The 15,644-nt window shown below is 39.5% G+C and overlaps 1 protein-coding gene across 5 annotated transcripts in view; it reads left to right on the top strand.

Annotated features, from left to right (window-relative positions):
- The first annotated feature begins 1,688 nt into the window (after positions 1-1,688).
- Positions 1,689-15,644, top strand: part of LOC143037931 (isocitrate dehydrogenase [NAD] subunit gamma, mitochondrial-like) — a 38,355-nt gene continuing 24,399 nt past the window's right edge. For all 5 annotated transcript variants that reach the window (XR_012967536.1, XR_012967535.1, XR_012967534.1 and 2 more), the window contains exons 1-8: positions 1,689-1,802; positions 7,123-7,158; positions 7,454-7,560; positions 8,599-8,711; positions 11,788-11,981; positions 12,080-12,213; positions 12,864-13,095; positions 13,419-13,605. Coding sequence is in view for 2 of the 5 variants with exons in the window: in XM_076206610.1 (XP_076062725.1) it covers positions 1,722-1,802; positions 7,123-7,158; positions 7,454-7,560; positions 8,599-8,711; positions 11,788-11,981; positions 12,080-12,213; positions 12,864-13,095; positions 13,419-13,605 (1,084 nt within the window). In the remaining 3 variants the exon portion in view is untranslated. The remainder of the gene's footprint in view (positions 1,803-7,122; positions 7,159-7,453; positions 7,561-8,598; positions 8,712-11,787; positions 11,982-12,079; positions 12,214-12,863; positions 13,096-13,418; positions 13,606-15,644) is intronic.

Here is a 15,644-nt window from a genome sequence, read left to right as displayed (position 1 = left end):
ATATATATATATATATATATACATATATATCTATATATATATATATATATATATATATACATATATATATATTCCTAACACCCACCCGCTCCACTCTTTCTATTAGAATTAGATTCAATAAGCAACGCCCACCTCCGCAACTCTTCGGATCTAATAGGACGCCTCAAAAAAGTTGATTTTAAGAAGAAAAAAGCTAGCCAGTCACGACGTGATAGCCCTCTTCAGCAACGTCAGTGTCAAGGGGGCAATGGAGACAGTAAGGAAGGTAGTGACATCTATGAATGACAACGACTTACCAGTTAAGAATTCAGGCTACATAGAATTGGTGTCTTTGTGCGTCAACCTTGGTGCCTTTGTGTTCGAGGGGCAGGAATTCCAACAACATCGAGGCCTGGCGAAGGGGTCGCCACTAAATGTCGTTATGGCATCTTTTTTATGGAGACATTAGAAGATAAGCTGGTTCGAATTATGGGAAGAGGCTCACATTGGTTCCGATACGTGGATGATGTGTTAGTGGTAGTGCCTAAAAGAACAAATGCAGTAACAAGCTCCGCATACTCAACACGGTGAACGAAAACATCAGGTTTACAGTGGAGCTGGAGGTTGATAGGAAAATACCTTTCCTGAACACCATAATCCATCGTGACAAGAAAGGTGTCAATTTTTCCGTGTACAGGAAACACAACAGCAAAGATGACGTCATACGCTACATGTCACAGCATAGTACACGAACCAAATCCAGAGTAGTGATTGGACTCCACCTGCCGGCACTGAGGATATGTAGCAAATAATATAGAAAGGATGAGATGACCCACACGTTTAATATCTTCCGTAAGCTTCTATATCCTGCCAAATTGCTAACTAGATTGAAGAAGAAGGCACAAGACACGAAAGAACAAAAATGAAAGGAAATCTTTGAATTATCTGGTGGCACCAGATACGTTCTAAAAGCAGAAGTTCTGACCAACACACTATACAAAGCCGGCATCCAAATAGCATATTCCTCCGGAAGAAAGATAAAGGACATCGTGAGGCATAAAGAAAGACAATATATTAATGTGAATAATGTAATATCTAGTATACCATGTAGTGGGTGTTCAGCAACATACTACAGCGAGACGTCACGGGGAATGGAAAAGAGATTAGCTGAACACAAAAACTACCTGCGGAATCACAGAACATCAAACTCTGTAGTCATACACACGGACATTTACCAAAATGGAGAGAGGCACCTTTCCGAACGGGCTTCGGGAAGAGAATGAGAAGACTGGTAGAAGATGCATACTTGTTTTATGTACATAGTCCACGTAGATAGATTACGTAATGCGATGACTACGTAGACTACATACATAAAACAATTACTATATAGAAATTAAGTACTACATATACAATAAATAGAAGACCGGATATATTATAACACATATACTAACTATATTATAAGTAACTATAAGTAAGGGGAAGAATTACTACATAAAAAGAATCACTGCACCACACACCCTCTCTCTCAACCCAACTCCCTTCTCTCCCTCTCTGATTCCCCCGTGAACAACAAGAAATATTTTGTAATTCAAGTATTTTGAGTATTTACGTAACTTTATAGTGTTTATAACTGCCAGTAAACTGAAATAAACTCGACCAGATAGAAACCTTTCATGTCATTATACGACAGTTTTTCTTAAGGGTATAAGACTGATCAAAACAAACCTAGTAATTCATCAAACATGGCGACCTCAATCAGCCGAGCAATTACTCTACTAACCAGAACCAGCCCAATATCTATTGGGTCAAGAGCATTAACACAGGTATTAGTTTACAGAACTAGGGCATTATCCAAACTTATTAAAACTATTCTACATTTGTGAGTGCTGTGCCCATGGTGTTAATTTGACAATTATTTTATTACGTCGTCTGCTAAGTACATCTTGTAGGTGTGAAAGTATATGTAGTAATGTATGGTGGAGGATCCATTGCCTAGTTTATAATATAGGGATAGTCATGATTGCTGTTTTGCTTATGCACAAAATACTCTAACAAATAATTTAGGTTTATAAAAGCCACAGTTATACGAGTGGAAGTGCCCAGCATGATGCAGGTTTTCGCATAAGATAATCATGATATTTATTATTTATTTATTATAGGTTTATTCAACAATATTAAATACAATTAGACATACATATATACATTTTTTTTTTTACAAAATTGGTAGTTGAAAAGGGAGAGCGAGAAGCAAAGCTTATGGGGAGTTGCTCTCCCTTAAGGAAAAAATTAATTTCATTTATTTATTTTTGTTACATGGTAGCATGGCACATACACATCTACACACATATGATAACTTATATTGTTCCTTGACAACAAAATAGCTCTTTTAAATGTTTTTATATTTTGATTGTGATTAAGGTTGACAGGAACAATGGATTGAGTTATTATTCAGAACATTATGCTAGCTCCAAAATGCCATCAACCCTTAAATATAAATAAACTATTATAATTATGGACAGTAACAGTACTGTAACTAGTTACTATGTCTATGTGATCAGGGAAGGTCATCAACCTTCCCCCTCTCTCTCTCTCCCCCCCTCCCCCCCTCTCCCTCTCCCCCCCTCCCCCCCTCTCTCTCTCTCTCTCTCTCTCTCTCTCTCTCTCTCTCTCTCTCTCTCTCTCTCTCTCTCTCTCTCTCTCTCTCTCTCTCTCTCTCTCTCTCTCTCTCTCTCAATCTCTCTCTCTCAATCTCTCTCTCTCAATCTCTCTCAATCTCTCTCAATCTCTATCTCTTTCATTCTCATTTTCAGTATTTACTATATTTTGATATGTTATAAGGTTGGATCTATGCTAATGAGGTTCTATGTTTACATATCAGATTTTGCAGACCATATACAGGGTCGACCTGAATTATTTCTACTTTTTATTGACACATCCGTGTGAAAAGCAAGGTTTCCTAACATCTCATAAGCTCTTTGATATCACCCATTGTAGTGCTGATGTGGAGATTGGGAAGGGTTGATTAGAAGGGAGCTTGTGGACGGGAGGTAGGTTCTGATGGAAGGAAGGCAACGGGTGAAGGGTGTTGAAGACTGCTGTGTAAATGTTGCATGATTTTGGCGAGGGCAGAGTAGTAGGTGAGATGTCAACAACTAGAACCTGGGATTGCATCTGGGCAGTGCAAGATTTGACATATTGAAGGCAGGGATGACTGAATCTTTGTAGATGTGGATAAGCCATATCTTCTTAGTGGACATCAATATGAACACAGCATAAGTACTTTCTTGAAGATGTCTTTATAAATATAGTTAGTGTAAGATTTCATGGTTTGATGTAGACTTTGGTGTTAGGAGCCATTGCATCCCTGGGTTTGGGTACCACTGAATAGTATGGGGTCATTTCATGAGTGTAGAATTGAATTAGAGAATGTGTGTGTGTGTGTGTGTGTGTGTGCGTGCGTGCGTGCATGTGTGTGTGTGTGTGTGTGTACATTTCACCAAGGTCTTGGATCTTGTGGCATGTGGAACTCATGATCAACAGCTATTACCCTCCTGGATGAGAGCTCAGAGTTCACATATGGCTCAATCTATGTGCAAATCTATGAACTTGCTCACACCCCTAACTCCTTGTCTACCAGAGTTTAGGTGCTAACTCACAGTGTAGTAATGCTGAAAAAATGTGAGCCATTATTAGTGTAGATAAAACAAAAAAGACAATGCTTTGTAATGTAAATAAATTAAGATTAGTTTTTATCTTCAGAGATGAAAACCACTATTTTGCCTTCCTGACTCCCTTCAAAAATTGGATTGAGCAATGTTTTGCACTACTGTGATCCTGAATAACTTTGCTCTTTCCTGCCCATTCAATTGGCAAATATTTTCATCTGGCTTTGCCTTTTAAGGGGTAATCTAGGAGCATTGCCATCGCTGTAGTGTTATTCTAAATAATTTGACTGGAAATAAAAAGAAGTCAAAGCTCCCTGAGGGTTATTCGGATGAAGTACTGGCTAATAAATTTTTGGATTTCTTTGATGATAAAATAATGCACATAGTGGACAGTTTTTCTGAAGATGAAACTGTTTTTGGCCATCGATTTGCTCGAGCATCGGAGAAGAGATTACTTAACTTCCACGAGATAGACTTGTCTAAAGTGAAAGATATTATACACAGAGTGAAAAAGACACATTGTGGAACTGATCCATTTCCAATGTCAGAAATAATGCACAGTCAGAATATTGAAGATATTCTACATGTTTTCCTGCAGATTGTTAATCTAAGTTTAGTAAATAACATTTTCCCAGAGAGTGAGAAATTAGCTATTGTTAAGCCTATTGTCAAAGGTGACCTTGATCCTCAGAGTCTGGGCTCATATAGACCTGTATCGAACTTGACTTTTGTTTCAAAGGTTATTGAGAATGTAATCTTGGATCAGTTATGGACTCATCTAAATGAGATAAATGCAATACCGGATGATCAGTCCGCATATCGACGGTTGTACTCCACCGAAACTACGCTATGTACTGTGGTGAATGATTTAATAGTAAAGATGGACGAGGGAAAGTGCAGTGTCCTAATTATGCTTGATTTGAGTGCTGCATTCGATACAGTAGTGCATAGCATTCTTTTGGATGATTTGCAGAGTTGCGGTATAGAGGGAAATGCACTGGCTTACTTAGAAAGCTATCTGATGAACAGAACGTATTGTGTACAGATTGGAAAATCCTATTCTAAGAAAAGATCTCTGCAGAGAGGAGTTCCTCAAGGAAGCGTACTTGGTCCTGTTCTTTTCTGTATATACACCATAGGATTATCTGAATTGCTATTGCGGCATGGTGTCAATTTCAAATTGTTTGCGGATGATACCCAATTCTACATGTCTATGTCTGATGTTAATGATGCTGAAGAGAAACTGGAAACTGTCTTGTCTGACGTCAAATCATGGATGGATGGAAAACAACTTAAATTGAATCCGAATAAAACTGAGGTGTTGATTGTGGGAAAGAAAATGAGTCTCAGAAGATTAGGTACTAGGAGTCTGCGGATATTGGATAGTACGTTGGATGGAAGAAGTGCTGTTAAGGATTTGGGTGTTCTATTGGATGAAAATCTCTCTTTTGAAGCTCAAATCAATAAAGTGGTGAAAGTTGCTGGATATCATTTGAGGAATATTGGTTTTGTGAGAAAATATTTGGATGAGGATACTGTAAAGATGCTTCTTCATAATTATGTTATAAGTAGACTAGATTATTGCAACTCTCTTTACTTTGGCTTACCAAAATATCGGCTTCGGAAACTACAGTATGTTATGAACAGAGCTGTGAGATTACTCAGAGGTCTTGCACCTCGTGAGAGAGTAACTCCAGTACTCATGGAATTACACTGGCTACCAATAAAGGCGCAGATAGTTTTCAAGATATGTCTTCTGACTTTTCGAGCCTTGAAATATGGAAAACCAGAATATCTAAGGAGTCTTCTCAACGATTTTCAAGTGGATACTACTATGGGGCTTCGGCATAGTGATGAACAATATAGGTTGAATGAGCCAAGAAGTAATTTGGTAATGGGTTTTCGAGCGTTTGAAAGATGTGCGCCAAGACTTTTTAATGAGCTACCACTAAATGTCAAAATGAGTAGAAACTGTGCCATTTTCAAGAAAAATTTGAAGACACATTTGTTCACCGAGTGTTATGACATGGATGATTTGTGTATTAGAAGTGACTATAGCGTTTGATAACATCAATGGAGGCCCAGCAGAGCACCAATGCTGGTGGAGCAGGGCCTAGAACTCCCAAATAACAGGTAACAAGTTGTGAAAATCACTATTTTCCCTCCCTGACCCTGACTCCTAAAATTTGAACCAACAATATTTTGTCTCTACTGTGACTCTAAATAGTGTTGCTTCCCCATTGTCCACTCAATTGGCAAGTATTTCCATCTGTCTTTGCCTGTTAAAAACAAATCTAGGAATGTTGCATCACTGTTGTGTGTGTGATAATAATAATCAGTTAATTAACAGATACAAAAATACGCTGACAATATGCAATTTGTTTGAATTTTATAATTAGTCTGATTTGATTCAAAATGTGCTAGGTGTTGTCCACATATGATGGTGTCTTGTTTCTTGCAACCAGATATTCAGGACCTTATTAGTGATGATAAGGTCAAAGGTTGTCCATTGGAAGGTGGTGTGCACATGATGATAGATGTGTTGTTGTATTGTAGGGATAGAAATAGAGAGATTTTACCTTACAAATTTTAAATCCCTTGGGAATGTCAGCACTGAGATTGGGTGGAATCAGGTCCATGCGATGAAACAATGGCACTTCCCACCCCAGTGAGTTGGCCTGTGGTGAACTGTCCAAGTAACTTTCTCTTATGTTATTGGTTGCTGAAGTTGGTGGGTAACCACATTGTTGTTCCAAATTATATTAATCACTGGTTATCGGTACAAAGGAGGACTGCACATTATGTGACTTTACTTACAGTAGGTTCCGTAAATTTAGTGGGTGAGGTCATCAGGCTGCTACAAAGTGCCACACATCTGTAACACAAGGTTGGCTGAACTCAAGTGTGTGTGTATGATGTATGTATGTGTATATGTCTGTGAGTTTACTTAATTGTATTTACCAACCCCAGTATACAGGAAGGGGGTTATGCCCACGGGGTTCTGTCTTTTAATCTCCATTTATGATACCTTAATTTGAATTCATGTACTGTTCCAGCTTGTTTTATATTTTCCCATAGGTTGTTCTAGGAGTTTATGCATCAGCAAGGCTGGGAATCATTTTGGCTGCTGCTCTTTGTATTCACTTGATCTTTCATTTGTCTTTTATTATATATGGGGTTCATATTACTATTACATACTGCAGTCTTGGATAAACGAGTCCCCATAATTTTCTTCATAATTTCTTTATCCTTTTAGTGAAGGTCACCTAAATGCTTTTCAGCAGACTACAGGGTGTACATCTTCCCCAAACTCTCTGATATTTTTTTAGGTCACAAATGATTTTTACTGTCCTAGGTCTTTTTCCACTTGTATGCAAGTGTATTTTGAATTAGTGAAGCTCAAGGCAACAATCGTTATTATTATAGAACCAAAATGGAAAGATGGATTACTGTGTAATGTTTTTCTCTCGTGTTCCAGGCTCCTAATGTAACACAAAGAAGAAACTTCACAGCAGTAAGTATAAAATTAGTTTATTTAATATATTTTAAATATAAGATGTGTGTGATGGATACCTTAAACTTTGGGAAATTTCAATATATTGATTTCAGAAAGTCTAGTATGTTGTTCCTTATTCCCTCTTCTTTAAGTAAACAAAAAAAGAACTGCATGAGTGTTAATCTTTCCTGTATATTACAGTTTAAATGCAGTTTTATAGATTTCACACTTGAATATACATGTAATAGTGTTCTAACTTCAGTTTTTAACTGGTAATGGGAACCTTTAGATTTATTGGTTTTTGGTATTTCAGGCTCAACCTTTCCCAGTGGCTCAGTATGGCGGGAGATTCACTGTTACGATGCTTCCAGGTGATGGCATTGGACCTGAGATGATGACCTATGTGAAAGAAGTCTTCAGGTATAACTTTTTTCCACATCTTGGATACATATGTAATAGTTAATCAGTGGGATCAATGACAGGTGCCTACTAGTGGAGATCCTTCAAGATGATGGTGATCCTTCAACATGCAGTCATTACTTAAGAGACTATTTTTGGGTTACCCCAAGAGATCATAGCTATACACCACTTGCCTGATTTAGAATGTAAAATCTCTACTTGTAAATAAATTAGGATGTTTCAGTTCAGTTGTTGCATCAAGTTTCATTAAGTGGAAAACCCAGTCCTATGTTGTATTAAAGTGGGACTGTTTTTGTGTAAATAGATGAAAGTGGTAGGAAGATGCTGTTTGTTAGTTCTCCATATGTGAAAAGGTATAAGAAATACAACTGAAGTTAATCAAGAGATCTCTGACCCAATCTAGAGACAGTGTCAGTCCCCACAAAGCTGGAACTCCGGATAGAGCTGAGGGGGTTGATGGGTTTTGAAAATGGACACCTTGACTGTCCATGTTGCACTACCTCCACAAGTAGGTCCCTGCAAAATTGCCTTAACTACAACCATAATACAGAAGACCCACTGTCTTGATGGTACAGTGGTGCCATTCTTGACCTCCGATTCTGTGATTAGAATTGGAGCCCTGCCCAGTGCAGGGGGAAAAAAATCAGCATTGCTGTACTGTGAGCTAGCGCTCCAACACTGGTAGGCAAGGAATTGGGGTGTGTGTGTGTAAGGTCACAGTACTATCCATAGATTGGAGTATGTATGATCTCTGAACTTTCATTCAGGAGGGTAGTAACTGTTGATCATGAGTCCAACACATGATCCAAGACCATAGTAAATCACTGAATACCTCATTCTACACTATCCCACTCTTGCCTTACATATGGCAACAACAAAAGATCTTTTCTTTGACTTGTAGGCCATTCTGGTGGCAGTTGTTGGTTACCTGGGAGTTTTGTCTCCTGCAAAAGAAACCTGATACAATACAATTGATTGTCTTAAGACTGAATAAATCCCATTCACCAGGATTGACAGATATTTGTTGTTCACTTGCAGATATGCAGGTGTACCAATTGACTTTGAAATGGTAGAAATTTCACAACACAGTACTGAAGAGGACTTCGAAAATGCACTAGTGGCTGTGAAAAGGAATGGTGTAGCAATCAAAGGTAATTATTTCTATTTGCTATTGTTTATTATTTGCTATAGTATAGGAAATTGACAGAAAATTTAGATGTATGGTAATGCATATTGAAGGAATGATGGGCTTTTTGGGGGTGCCTGAGGTAGAAGAGAATAGAGTGTCTGATTGATTTGTGTGCTGTAAAAGCACATGGTTGTTGGTGACTGGGGAACAGAAATAGTGTAATTTTCATATAATTTACGGAGGAAGGAATTGTTGTTCTTATCTATCTCCTCAAGCATTATTGTGATACAATATTGAAGGAAGGAGTGAAATAGATGAGTCAGTCATTCTGTTGCTCCTGGTCTTTCTTGCAGAAGACCATTGTCCTTCAAGTAAATGGCAACAGCCTTCAGACAGGACCATAAGTCCATCAGGGGAATTATATTATGTTGCGACTTAGGGATTGTTAGTGTGGGGCATTATAGTATGAGGTGTTTTGTATTCTGTGTGTGGTGGTTGCATGAGAGGCAATTTGAATCTGTGGTCAGGCCTATTCTGTGATAGTACTGTTTCAATGCTGGATGGTGTCCTGAGCCCATGTGTACCAGTGTAGTTTTTATCAGCGAGTGAAAGAGATAAATGTGATGGAATATAGGGGTGAAGTTGCCTCTCACCCATGTCTAGCCCCCTTGATTTGTGGACATAAGTGTTTAAGTAGAAAAATGCACATGTGTATATGTGCCATAAATACACCCAGGTCCTATTTCATCATCAATTGGGGGAATACCTTATGGAGTGTGTTGCTTCACTTGCACACTGGTGCCAGCCCCCATGGCCTCTCAGAGCAAGCTTCCATGCAGACACCCATCCCGCTCTTGACAGGCTCGATCAACTCGCCCCAGCTATGAATTCTGCGGGCCGTCTCCTTTGTCTCTTCCATCGAGGGTTGTCTTTTGTGAAGACAACCCTGTAAGTAGGATCAACATCAGGGAAATATGCCACATGCCCATGTAGTTGGAGTTGACCTTCATGAATTATCCTGATAACTGGCCGAGACTGAGTCTCACAGTACAGTCACTGGTTTGATATGAATTAATTCCAGAGATATCCCATGATTCTCCAAAGGCATTTTGACATCAAGATGTCTCTTCAAGTCAGCATTCAATGTCCATGTCTCACAGCTAAACAGTCTTTCCCATTGGTGACACACCAAAAGGGAAGGGTGTGTTGGACACCCAGATGGAGGAAAAAGAAAACCATCAAAAGGGGAATGAACTCTTGAGTCAATAGCCATTCAACTCCGTTGTGGGTCACTAACCTACCTGTTCGCCATACATGGCATCCCTGTAGGGCCAGGAGACAGGAGTCTTGGAGCCTGAGTGATGTCTTAGTGCTGTAGTTGCATTGAGGTGCCTACCGGGGACTAGCAACATGCTTCTTTGGTACTCTGTTCAGGCCAGGATTGATGGCCCTCTAGGCTCAGAGAGGCAAATCTGCTGTGCTGATTGACTTGAATCTGTGTGTTAGGCACGTGAAACTCTGAAAGTTGCCGAGTAGTGCGTTAGAGAGTGCCCAATGTTGAGGAGTGGTGTGTCGTTGCAAGAGATGCTAGAGAGTATAGAGGTAGGCTGTGCTGCCAAAATGACTGGGGACCTGGACCAATACAAGACTCAGAAGCGGTGGATTAAAGTTGTCATGAGAATGGATAAGGAGAAGTATGTCAAGGGAATCACTGAGTATGTTAATGGCCTGCTTACTGACCCCTGAAAAAAAACTGCTCTAAATATGACTCGGAGGAGTACTATCCGAACAGCTGATGGTGAGTTAGTGTCAGGTGTGGAGGGATGTAAACCCCTTTGCTGAACACTTTGAACAGTTGTTCACAGGTAATCCTCCAAGCAGACAGCTTCCCCTTAATGGTGTTCAGGTGGATGTTCCTAATCTACATCGATAGACAAATCTACACCCTCTCTGACAGAGGTCAAAGAGGCTCCATGTTGAAGGGTGGAAAGGCAGCTTGCATCTGCAGCATCAGTGCAGAGTTGCTGAAAGCTGGAGGTGAGGTTATGATCTGTAGGTTGCATGCAGTACTGTCTGTTGTCTGGGAATCCAGTACCATTCCCTCTGACTGGAAAAAGAGTTTGGTCATCCTTCTCTGGAAGGGGAAAGGGGACTGGCAGGACTGCAACAACTACCACAGCATTACACGGGTCAGTGCCTCTGGTAAGGTGCTTAGCCATCTATTGCTGACATGGGTTCATTCACATCTGCTAAAGTTTCAGAGGCCTGGACCATCTGGGTTCACACCAGTTAAGTCAAGAACTGTTTGGATCATAGTGCTTTGTATTCTTGTGGGGTGCCACTGAGTTTCAACAAGGGTTTCTTGCAGCAAATGTTGATCTCAAGAAGATGTTTGATTCAGTGCATTGTGGAGTGCTCTGGGATCTTCAGCAGATCTGTAGAATTCCTGCAAGAGTTATTGACTTGATTGTGGTTTATACTCTGGCGCAGAGAGTGCTGTAAAGTATGGAGCTGTGTCTAACTTCTTTTCTGTTAATTCACTTAATTATATGGCACACTCAGCAATTGCATCTTTTGTTATGTATACTGGTATCTTATAATCACATTGCACAAATTAGGTCATAGGCTGTAAGGGATGGTGGGGGTGGGAAGTGGTGATGGAGGGAGGGGGGGGGGGTCACTGAGAATTTTGCCCTGTGGCAGCTCTTAGGTATGTAATATCTCCGCCCTCAAGTCACTCCACAGGGAGGCGAGACTGCTTGGACTTGAGGTCTCCTGGACCAAGATCAAGGTCCAGGAGTTTGGGGACTCACTGGATGACACAGTTCAATCTGTGCATATATGTGGCAAGGACATTGAGATCATGGAAAGCATTGCATACCTTGGTAATGTATTGTATAACAATGGTGGGTCATGTAAGTACTTGGAAGGATTAGCCTAGCCCATAATGTTATGGACTCGCTCAACTAGAGTATATGATACCATTATTTGTGCAGGAAGACTTGGATTTGAATCTTCAAGTCAGTTGTGCTCACTGTCTTGTTTCAGAGTTGAGGAATACTATTTCTTACTTTTTTTTTTTCTCTCTTTTTTTGCAGGCAGTATTGAAAGTCAATATGGTACTCCAACAGCAAGTTTGTCTCGAAATGCTACCCTTCGCACTGAGTTAGATCTGTTTGCCAATGTTTTACATTGTAAAGCCTATCCTGGAGTGAGGTCTCGTTATACTGATGTAGACATTGTCATCATCCGTCAGAACACAGAGGGGGAATATTCAATGTTGGAACATGAGGTAAGTCATGTAATATAGCATGTAAAAAAGAACTTAGGCTTGTGATTCTTTTTTTAAAAACCTAAAGTCTTTTTAACATACCCAATTTTCCACATCAGAATGTTTCGGGTGTCATTGAAAGCCTGAAAATCATCACACGGAAAGCATCTGAAAGACTCGCTCGGTATGCTTTTGAATATGCAACAAAATATGGGCGTAAGAAGGTCACTGCTGTGCACAAAGCTAATATCATGTAAGTCATGCACATTATTTTTGTGTGAAATATTGATCTGATTACAAGTGTCACCCATGCTCTGTTGATTTTACAGCACTTAATGTGGATGTGATTTATTTAATTCCAGTACTTAAGGTTAAGGTAAGTATTTAGATTAGTAGTTGTAGGTATTAAAAGATATATGAATTTTTTTTAATGTAAAAGTAATTTATGTTGCATCAGTTATAGCTTGAATTTCTCTGAGAAGCTGATTTTTCATGTAGATGTTATGGGGTATGTTCACTTTTGGCCTTAAGCTAGAGAAGTACAAATCAGAGAACATTTATTAAGCATCAGTTGAATGGTAGGTGTGTTTAAAGATAAAACCTTGAATTGAATACATTGATATTTAAAAATGAAGAAGGTCCAGGTTGTAAACAAAATTGTGATATACCATATTTACTCCTAGGAATACTAGGATGATTTAGGCACATGGAAAGAATGAGTGAAGAATGACTAGGAAAAAGAGTTTGGAAGGCAGAGGTGGGTGGAATGAGGTTAGAGGAAGACTGAGAATGAGATGGATAGGGTGAAGGAGGCCTTAGGTAAAAGGGGAATTTTTGAGAATACTGTAGTATAGATTATGGCTTAGATTTTCTAATATACAAATACTGTGCTACTGTATTTAGGAAGTTGTCTGATGGACTGTTCCTGGAAACCTGCAAGCGTGTAGCAGAAGATTACCCCCATCTAGAGTTCGACAACATGATTGTGGACAACACTTGCATGCAGCTGGTTGCCAAACCACAGCAATTTGATGTGATGGTTATGCCTAACCTGTATGGAACTGTGGTTTCTAATGTTGTGTGTGGTTTAGTAGGTGGACCTGGCCTACTGTCGGGGCGGAACTACGGAGATCATGTTAGTGTTTTTTTGAGAAAATGAGCAAGCCTCTTTTTTTTTTTTTTTAATCAATCTTCCAATTAGAAATTACCAGTTCATAAATTAATCAGTCCTTGTTGACACTCTTTGTGATTAGTTAAGTGGAAGTACACTTGAAAATGAGAAATATTAGCAATTTTACTTGGTTATCAAATTACCATCACAAAAAAAATAGTTTATCTTGTTTTCAGAAATTAATTTAAGGCAGTCAAAAATACAAAAAAAATTCAAATATTTGTAGTAATAATGTGTATAACATACTCCAAGAAATTTCTAATTTTATTATATGGTATATTTTGCAGTTTGCTGTTTTTGAACCAGGCACACGGAACACAGGCACAGCCATATCTGGTCGTAATATTGGTAATCCCGTAGCAATGCTCAATGCTTCCTGTGATATGTTGGAGCACCTTGGTTTGAACAGTCATTCTGCAGTGATCAGAAATGCTATTGAACAGACGCTCAACCAAGATCAGATTCACACTCCAGGTAGGTGAAAGGCCATATTTTGTATTGTAGGATCTAAAGAAAAGGCAAGGCGAACTAATTCACAGAGGTACACACATAAGATAATATGTATCAAATCAAAGAAACTAAGAGTGGATGATGTGCTATAAAAGAGGGAGGGTCAGGTGGACTGTTTACACTTAGATCTGGAGAAAGCATTTGTTCAGGTACCTTGCAATAGATTTTTCTGGAAATTGGAATAGATAAAATGGATAGAACAGATCTCATGGTCTCGGACAAAGTCATGAGGACAAAAAAAAAAAAAATACATGTCTAGATACATAGGCACTGTGGGAGGTGTTGCAGATATATGGGATAGGAGGAAAGCTGTTAAGAGCAGTCAAGAGTTTTTACAAGAGTAGTAGAGCTTGTGTTAGGATTAGAAATGGAGAGAGTGAGTGGTTTGAGGTAAAGGTGGGACTTTGTCAAGAATGTGTTATGTCACCCTGGCTGTTCAATTTATACATGGATAGGGGGGTGCAAGAGGTGAATGCAAGGGTAGAGGGTCAGGGATTGGAGATGGTTAAAGAAAATGGAGAAAAGTGGGAGATAAGCCAGCTGTTGTTTGCTGACGACACTGTGCTTGTAGCAGGATCAGAGGAGGGATTGAGGAAGCTAGTGACAGAGTTTGGGAAGGTGTGTGAAAGAAGGAAGCTGAAGATAAATATGGGTAAAAGTAAGGTGTTGAGATGTACAAGGGGAGAGAATGGCAGCAGGCTGGAAGTGAGTATTAAGGGAGAGAGACTGGAGGAAGTGGATAGTTTTAGATACTTGGGTGCAAATGTGGCAGGAAAGGGAGGAGTGGGGGTGGAGGTAGAATGTAGATTGAGAGAAGCAAGTAAATGCCTTGGGGGATTAAAAAGTATAAAGAGAAATAGACATATGGGAATGGATGCTGAGAGGAGATTGTGTGAATGAGTGATTGTGCCAACAGCACTGTATGGTGCAGAAACATACAAAAAGAGGAAGAGAGAAGGAGTTTGAATGTGTTTGAGATGAAATGCCTGAGAAGTATGATAGGGGTTACTAGGCTAGATAGAGTGAGAAATGAGGTGAGGAGGAGAACAGGGGTGGTAAGGGAGTTGGGAGATAGGGTTGATGAAAGAGTATTAGGATGGTTTGGACACATGAAAAGAATGAGTGAGGAAAGACTAGTAAAAGAGGTATGGAAGGAGTGAATATGAGGGGGCATCCAAGGATGAGATGGATGGATGGGGTAAAAGGGGCAACTAACCAACTGATCTGTCTAAAACTACTACAATCACATTTGTCCCCTTTTTATTATGTAAAGCAGAACTATACAAGCATCTTCAGTCCCCTGGCACTCTATCCTCTCATAGATGCACATTAAACAACTTTGCAGGCCACTGCACTATTATTGCACCTCCCTTCTTTAGCCACTGCATAACACCCATCCAACTTGGAGTCCTACCTTCTCTCATCATTTTCAAAACTCCTTGTACCTCATCTTTTCCTATATCTCTTCCATTTTTCTCTCTCATCTCTGTTATTTTCTTATTGCCTCCCACTACCACCTCCCTATCCCTCCCTATCCTCCACATGGAACAGCTCTCTAAAATACTCTGCCCATCTTCTCCTTACCACCTCCTCTACTATAAACACATGTCTGTGCCTTTTACCTTTTCTTCTCTGTCTGATTCACCTCCCTTCCTCTGTTAACTTTCTTCCAAATCATCTTTTTATTACTTTAAACAATTTGTCATACTCCTTCCCCATTTTACATTGCTCTTTTTTTGCTCTTTTGTCTTATGTTTTGTTTTTCTTATTTTTTCTTTGTACTTTGAAACCAATCCTTGAGTTCTTGCTTCTTCTCTTTTCCTACCATCTCCACATCATCATCTCACCACTCGCTACCCTTCCTTCTATTCCCTCCCATCCTCATTGTTCCACATACCATCTTTGCACACTTTGTCACTTCCTCTTTGAAGCATCTCCATTTCTCTTCTACTTTTAACTCTACTTGTACATTACTAAAAGGTAATGATGATCTGTTGTAGATT

This window comes from Oratosquilla oratoria, chromosome 23 (genome assembly GCF_046742065.1).
Source record: "Oratosquilla oratoria isolate Oo_2021 chromosome 23, ASM4674206v1, whole genome shotgun sequence".
Classification (NCBI taxonomy): Eukaryota; Metazoa; Arthropoda; class Malacostraca; order Stomatopoda; family Squillidae; genus Oratosquilla; species Oratosquilla oratoria.
Note: the sequence above shows the minus strand (reverse complement) of the source record. Positions and strands in the feature narration are given on the sequence as shown.